This window comes from Vombatus ursinus, unplaced genomic scaffold (genome assembly GCF_900497805.2).
Source record: "Vombatus ursinus unplaced genomic scaffold, bare-nosed wombat genome assembly UNPS02014863.1, whole genome shotgun sequence".
Classification (NCBI taxonomy): Eukaryota; Metazoa; Chordata; class Mammalia; order Diprotodontia; family Vombatidae; genus Vombatus; species Vombatus ursinus.
Genome location: NW_020954641.1, coordinates 27,643,776 through 27,651,751, shown reverse-complemented (window position 1 = coordinate 27,651,751; position 7,976 = coordinate 27,643,776). Strand labels below are relative to the sequence as shown.

At 42.5% G+C, this 7,976-nt stretch overlaps 1 protein-coding gene across 4 annotated transcripts in view; it reads left to right on the top strand.

Moving 5' to 3' along the window:
- Window positions 1-7,976, top strand: part of LARP1 (La ribonucleoprotein domain family member 1) — a 58,753-nt gene that overhangs the window by 26,316 nt on the left and 24,461 nt on the right. For 3 of the 4 annotated variants that reach the window (XM_027841706.1, XM_027841707.1, XM_027841704.1), the window contains exons 2-3: window positions 7,462-7,523; window positions 7,896-7,961. In XM_027841706.1, coding sequence (XP_027697507.1) covers window positions 7,462-7,523; window positions 7,896-7,961 — 128 coding nt within the window. Of the gene's footprint in view, window positions 1-7,461; window positions 7,524-7,895; window positions 7,962-7,976 lie in introns of those variants that run through there. The other variant, XM_027841708.1, reaches the window with a different exon arrangement.

The following is a 7,976-nucleotide window of genomic DNA, read 5'->3' as shown; positions in this document are numbered from 1 at the left end:
TTGAACTCAGGTCCTCCTGACTTCAGGGCCGGTGCTCTATCCACTGCGCCACCTAGCTACCGCTATGCCAGGGTTCTTAATCTGGGATCCATAATATTTTGATCACTCAGTTAAATTGCTTTTTAAAAAAATCTGTGTGTCATTTTATGCATTTAAAACCATTCTGAGGAGTCCGTATACTTCACCAGAATGCCTGGGGGCTTTGCCTTTTGTGATACAAGAAAAGTTAAGAAGCACTGATCTAATCCAGTCTCATTTTGCAAGTAAGGAACCCGTACTTGTGTAGAGGTCATGTGACTCATCCAAGGTCATTAGGTAATAAATTGTAAAACCACAGTTCAAACCTTGGGGCCTCTTAGCACCGTGTTCAGTGTTCTTTTCAGTGAAACATGCTCCACTCTCTCTTTTGTGTTGCCTTGAATGGGATGAGGGTCTGTGATTCTCCCCAGTGGCCTGTGTTCTCTAGTGGGGGACACCCTAGTGGGGAGGAGAGAAGACTGGAATTGGAAGGGCCCTCACCAATGACCCAAGGCACCCAAACTATTGTGAGGTAGGGCTGAGCCCCAGGAAAAGGGAGGTGGCTTCCCTGTCCTAAAAAATCAAACCTTTTGGGACTCAAATCCAGAGCTGAGTAGGAAATACTGTTCACCCAAGGGCCCTAGGAGCAAAAGCTAATTAATTAATGTGGGTAATGGGGCCAGTGACTGGGTCTTTGTCAAGCTGGGAATACATTGTGGCCAAAATGGATCATTGAATTGTAGATTGAGAATTGGGAGGGATCCTCTGAGGCTATTTATTTAGCCTAACCCTTTAATGTTACGGATGAGGAAACTACTTCTCAGACCTGTATGGCTAAATGACTTGCCTGAGTTCACTTCGGGTTCTCTAACTTCAGAGCCAAGCGCTCTTTCCACCCTAACAGGGAACAACTGAGAAGTAGAAAGGGGACTTTGATTCCATTCTTGGTATAAGTGATAGAGACTTTATTTGGGAAACAGGAACTTGAGTTCGTTTGGAAGGGGGTATAGAATCTTTTAAAAAAAAAATTGAAGTTGGAAAGTGGGCCAACCCTCTCATTTTACATATGTGCAAAATGAGTCTCAGAGAAGGGAAGGGTTTTATTTAAGCTGAATTTGAGAGATCATAACTTGCCCTCCACCCTACCAAAGGTGATTTGGGGGAGGAGTTTTCCCCTCCAAGATCTCTTGGATGAAGAATTGATAGAATGCTCCTGGTATTCTCTCTGATGTCCCCCATACCTGGAATACTCTCCCTCCTCCACTCCAACTGCCCACCTCCCTTGCTTTCTTTAAATTGCAACAAAAATCCCACCTTCTACAGGAAGCCTTTCCTCAGCCTCTCCTAGTAGTAGTGACTTCCCTCTGTTAATTATTTTCTTTCTGTCCTGTATGTGGCTTGCTTTGTATATATTTGTGTTCATGTTTTCTCTCCCATTAGATTGTAAGCTCCTTGAAGACAGGGACTATCTTTTGCCTCTTTTTGTATACCTTGAGCTTGGTGATAGTGCCTGGCACCTGGTAGGTGCTTAATAAATGTTGACTGATTGATTGAACTGAGGTAACCAGAGAACCCAACCCTCTGGCTTCTTTTAGAACTTACCTTTTGCTACCAGTGTTTCCTATCACCCACCCACCAAGCCCCTGAAGCTTCTCTGGAAGACCCTTTGGTGTAATGGACTAGGCTAGACTGGGTGGGGTTCCCTCCATCACTTATGTGGCTCTAAATCCATTCTCTGTTGAGTTTTCCCCTTCTCTCCCCTAGAGATTAATAACACCATTATTTAGCTCTGTAAAGCATCCTGATTGGGGTTGTGGAATTGCTTGTTATCTTAGAGGCTCTTTGCTGCTATTTGAGAGGGTGGGAGGAAGAGGGTGGTTGCTATGCTGTACCTCTCAACCTTGTGTTGGAGTAAGCTGGGGAATGTGGTTTATGCTTGGGCATCTTCTGATAGTTCACAATTTTTCATTCATTAAGCAGTCCTTTATTTTGAGCTATTCAGAGCCCTGTGTATACTGCAGTGAGCACTGTGCATAGAATATACCCTATTTAACATACACTACTTTCGAAATCCCTTCCCTAATGCCTAGTCCAGGAACAAGGAAAGTCTCCTCCCCTTTTGGGGCCTGGACTGCTGAGTCAGCTCAGAGGGGGACCCTGAGAGAGCCCTGGGTTTGGCTTGGCTTAGTTTGGCCTCACTCAGCCTCTTCTTTTGCATTAAATGCAAATGAAACCAAGTCAGACACCAAGCCCCTTCCCTCCTGCCTAATTGATGAAACTCTAAAATCTCCTCTTGAGATTTTCAAGTTTCCTTAGTTTCTCTCCGTTCCTCCATCTCCCATGATCCCTGGGGAATTTTAATAGATGAATGGTTTCTTTTGAAAGATAGAAATGACCCTGAATACATCTCACTATTTCTTATCCCCCATATTTTGTTCCTGTTGCTAGTAGGAAATCAGGGCTCTGGGTGCAGAACTGAATTAGCAGGCCTTGACTCTTTGGCTGCCTTCATATATCACCCTGGCTGAGTCATTGCCCTTCTCTGGGTTTTAGTTCTTCCTTTGTGGGCTTGAGCTAGATGATTTCTTCTAGCTCTGCAATTTTGTGTGTCTATTCTCTTAAATATAAAGTAGATTTGAAAGGCATTTATGCTGTTATCATTGAAGTTAACTTTTCATTTATCCATACAAATTGAGGGTTTGGATAACCCAGGGAGTTAGTTTTACTGTCTTTGAAATCTATAAAATGAGAGGTTTGGAGTCTGATGAAATATTCTGCAAAGCAAAACCTACCTTTTTTGGGAGCTTAACCAGTCTGTCTTCCCACCTCCCCCTTCTCTCAGATGGTCTTCCCTATTTCTTGTATACTTATTAGTACATAACTGTTTACTTGTTGTCTCTTCCATTTAAATTTAAGCTCCTTGTGGGCAAAGATGTCGTTTTGCCCGTTGTTTTCCCAGCACTTGTCACAGTTCCTGGTACATAATAAATATTTGTTAAATGCTTATTGACAGATTTTACAACAGGGATAACGCTATCTTTAATTTAAAAAAAAATTCACTCCCCACATATACTGTTATTACAGTATTAGGGAAGGATTGATCTGTTGTGACAGATTAGGAAAGCTAAGAAAGGGATAAAATGGAAAGATCTTGGCCATGTAGTTCATGGAGGATCCCCCAGGAGATCAGTACTGAACCAACATGGTACTCCTGTTAACTGGTAGTCTGGGATGTGTGGACCATGAGTTTGACCCAGGCTGTACGCTACTAGAAATGGAAGTTTTGTAAAAGTCCTAACTAAAAAGGAGTAGGTCTAGGCAAAGAATTTAAGTATGGTGGGATTGACATGAACTTGGAAGGGTAATTTTATTGATCTCTTTTGTTATTATATCATAATTATTTCCTGTCCTATCTCCGATGACCCCTTCCTTATAATAAAAAATAGTAAAACCAACCCACATTACTTATCCAACATTCCTCATCCATGGCCCTATAACTCTGTATGAGGTGTAAAAGAAGTGTGCTTCATCATCTTCCCAGGGTCAAGATTGATTGGTCATTATAATTAGTTTGGCTACCTTTTCAGTATTTTTTTCATTTATATTATTGTAGTCATCATGTATATTGTTTTCTGGCTCTGTTTACTTGACTGCATCACCTCATGTAGTTCATTCCATGTTTCTCTGAATCTTTCATTATTTTTGTTCAGTAAGTGCCCAGTTTGTTTCCAGTTTTTGCCCCCACAGAAAGTGCATTTATGAGTAATAGTTACTATGTATGTCATTAATCTTGTGGTGGTATGTCTTTAATCTAGTACGAAGATATTTAGATTAAAAGAAATTAATAATTTAGTGACTTTTCTAGTAGAAGTCCAAATAGTTTTTCAGAATGGTTGGATCAGTTCACAGCTTCAACAGTATAGTATTGTGCCAGTTTATTCATAGCTTCTCCAACAGATTGTTTCTTGCCAAGTCAGATGGGTGAAAGGTAAGAAACTCAGCGTTGTTTTCATTTACATTTCCATAGTAGTGATTTGAAGCATTTTTTAAATGGCTGCTGCCTTTTTGTAGTTCTTTGGACAATTTATTCTTAACCATTTGATCACTTATCTTTTAGGGAATGGTTCTTGGTATTTTTTTTTCTCAATTCCTTGTACATCTTGGATATCAGACATATCAGAAAAAGTTTATTTCTTCATCTGAAAATTAAGGATAATAATAGTTACAATATTTCCTTGAAGAAGTTTCCTTATAAACTGTTGTAGCACTATAGAAATGTAAATTGCTGCTATTTAATTTTTTAAAATAGCATGTTCTAACCTAGGAAGGCCCTCAGTCTGCTCTACCTCCTAGACTTGTTCCCCAGCCAGTTATAAAACATTTCGGCTCCCAGCACTTTGACCCTCTCACTATGTTGAATATAAAGGGATACCAAAAGTGGGAAGAGTGGAAGACCATAGGACATGGCAAGGAGGGTAAATTTTGTCCCAGATGTTAATGTAAATTAAAATCATAGGATTTAAGTGCTAGAAGGAGCCTTAGTTATATACTAGTCTACCCTCACCCTGGCTTTATAAGTGAAGAAATCGAGGCTCAGAAAAGAAAGGAAGTGACTTTGGCCCAAGGTCATACAGGTCATACTGTAAGTATCAGAGCCTGGATTTGAACCCAGGTTCACTCTAAATCTAATGCTCTTGACACTGCCATATAACCAGCCAAGCACACTCCTTAATTTGGTGTCTACCGTTGTGCTCCAAAACTTTTAGAAGGTACTATGACATCAGGGGCAGGGAGAAGTTCACTTGGAAAATCCTGGGGTCAGAGAGGTGTAACACCTGTGTTTTGGTCTACAGAAGCTACCCTGGCCTAGTCATTGTAACAGTAGCTCACAGCTATATAGCCAAGCAAAAAAGCCTTCTCCCACAGACCTAATTCTGACCTACAGTTGTTAATTTGAGAGTAAGCTAGGTGGTTAAATGGATAAATGAATAAGGGGCTTGGAGTCAGGAAGATCTGGATTCAAATTCTGTCTCTGATTCTTAAAATAACTGCGACTTTGGGGAGGGGTAATTCACTTAACCTCTGTCCCTCAGTTTCCTCATCTGCAAAATGAGGGTGGCCTGTGAGTTCCTTCCAACTTTGAATCTCTGATCATATATTAAGGTTTACAAAGTGCTTTCCTCATAACGACCTTATTAGGTATCCCATTAAGTAATGTCATTCCTGGTTGTGTTGTTTTTGTTTTTTTTTTTTTTTCCCTTGCCAGTGAGGAAACTAAATCAGAGGGGTCCAGTTGCTCAGAATCACAGATACTTGAATATTCAGCAGTTAGCATTCAAACCCAGATCTTTGACCCCAATCTAAGGGCTCTTTCCACTACACTTTGGTGATCACACCAAGTTATTAGGAGCTCCCAGGGGTTGGGGCAGTGCCAGCCTGGTTGGAAATATGGGTGAGTGAGTGAAAATTACTGTGTACCTGGGGGTGGGCAGAGATGAACAGACAGACCAGTGGTAGTTCAGGCTTGATTTGTGGACTACCTTTGTGGGGTGTCTCTAAAAGCAGCAGTATCTTCTCTGGGAGCTGGTGTCAGGAATGTGGTGGTAAAGAGCTGGGTGGGGACACTTTCTGCCCATTAAGGGAACATCGGTCAGACCAAAGGGGTAGAACATTCCCTTCGAAGTCAGCTCAGTGAGTGTTTCTCCTCTCAGAGTCTGGGAGATGTCATCTTCCCCAGCTGGTAGCTAGTTGATAAGCGAGCAGAAGAGGGTGGGAGGTGAGTGGGAGAAAAACCTCAGGGTATTGAGTCTTAAAAGGTCATTGATCTCTGTGGCTATGTTTGGAACTTAGTGGCTGGAGACCTGGTAGGAGGGAGTGTGGTGGAAGTCGCTTCCTCTTTAAAATCTCAGAAGGTTCCCTGCCTATGACCCATAATGGAGTTTTAGAATGTTACCACCTGAGCCGCCTCAGATACCATATAGTACAACCCTCCTGATTTTATAGGAGGAGGAAGCTGAGGCTCAGCCAGGTAGTGACAGAACTGGATCCCCACCCAGGCCTTGATTCTCATTATACCATACTACTACCTACATATTTACATATCTTAGCTCATTCATTCCTCACCACCTCTTTCCATATTTATTCTTTGGCAAGGCAAGGGTCTTCTGTGTGGTTGGGGGAAGACTGTTCCTCAGTAATAATCTCTGAACCTCAAGGATAGTGATGTGGGCCCTATATTACCAGGCTTGGGAGATGCCCAGACTGGCTTCGGACTTGATTGAATTCTTAGAAGCCCATTTTGCCTTTCCCTGGGTACACAATATCATTTTCCCGTCCCTAGCTTCTATGCCTTTCCCTGACACCTCTGTTCTCATACTCCCTTACCTATGGCATCATTGGATTTAAAGTGGGAAGGAACTCTAGATCATCTTATTTACAATAGAAGAAGTTGAATGACTTGGCCTATATTCATAGTAGATAGAGACAGTAAAGCCGAAGAGCTAAAAAATTAGGAGAATCCTTAGTGGAAGTTACGTTGGGTCTCTTAGTCCCAGATCTGTCCTTTCTCTAGGTTGCCTATCCCTTTGGTATCCCTGTGAATCTTTCTGTTCTCTAAGCTAGAATCCCTTGCCACAGTGCTTTTGGATCTGATGTAGGGAAGTGTAGATTTGGTCTGATGACCCTCAGGTCTCAAGACCTTTATGCCCAACGAAGGAGCTAGAGGCCTGGATTTAACTTTTTGATTCAGTAGCACCCAACCTAGTCATAGTGCCTAGTATGTGGGTGGGTGTTTAATAAATGTTTCAGTGATGGATGTGTGTTCATCAACTTGGGTCATGAGAAAGCTCACAAAAAAGTAGAATTTGGCCTACCCTCAGCCCCATCACCTTAGAACCAGAAACTGTGAGAAAATTGAGGCAGAAAGTTAAAGGTCCAGAGTCTAAGATCCTGAGCTTGAGTTTTCCCACCTGCCTCATGTTAGAGGGAATTGGTACAGGAATTATAAGATCATAGGCATTAGAAAGCTACAACAGGGTCCTTATTGGTCATCTGAGACTTATTTCTTCCCTTGGGTGGGGAGTTGAGGCCACTGAGAAAGAATCTCAGTTGTCTACTGCTTTTGAGAATTCATTCTCTGAGACAGAGTTTGCCTTCCTTTCTCTGCTTTTAAATTTTTCCAATCCTTGCTTTTAAAGCCTGAGCAGAACAAGAGAATTGAGGAGAAGCTGTTTTCTATTGAGTGTGGATCACCTGAGCCTTTCTTTTTTCATCATCTACCTTGGCTTTACTGATCTTGGGGAGGTTCAGATTTGGGGGTCTATTTGTGCAATAGAGGGAGAAGGGGGATAGGAAGTAGGGACTCATTTGGGAGAGGGGAGGATTGTGCTCTTTCTCTCGCTTGCCTCAGGTTCAACCAATGTCTTTTTCATATTATCCCTACAGAGCACTCAGCTCCGGCCAAAGTGGTGAGGGCAGCCAACCCCAAACCTCGAAAAGGTAGCAAGGTATGTTGATGGTATCAATTGGAGATGTTTCTCAGGGGCAGTCTTCCTTTCACCTGGGGCCCTATGAGATTGGGTTTTTCAGCCAGGAGCCCTCTCCATCTGTGGTACCAGCTGCATCTCCCCCTCAGGCTCTGCCTAAACAGCAGCTGTTCAGTGTTAGGGATGAGGGTGGCTATTGGAGGAGGGAGGAGATGATCCTGACTGTCCATCCTCATCTCACACCTCAGTCCCCACTGCTTTGATGGCCAGTATTAAGCTGGGGGTAGGGGGACAGTGTTTAAGACTATCCTAAATAAGGAATTGAGAGATGAGGGGAGGAAAGGTGATAAGGGCACATCAGTGTTAAGAGAATGACCTAATTTTGTGTTCCAGGTGAGTGATTTTGGAGATGCTACCAACTGGCCCACACCTGGGGAGATAGCCCACAAGAGTGTTCAGGTAAGAGGCTAGGGT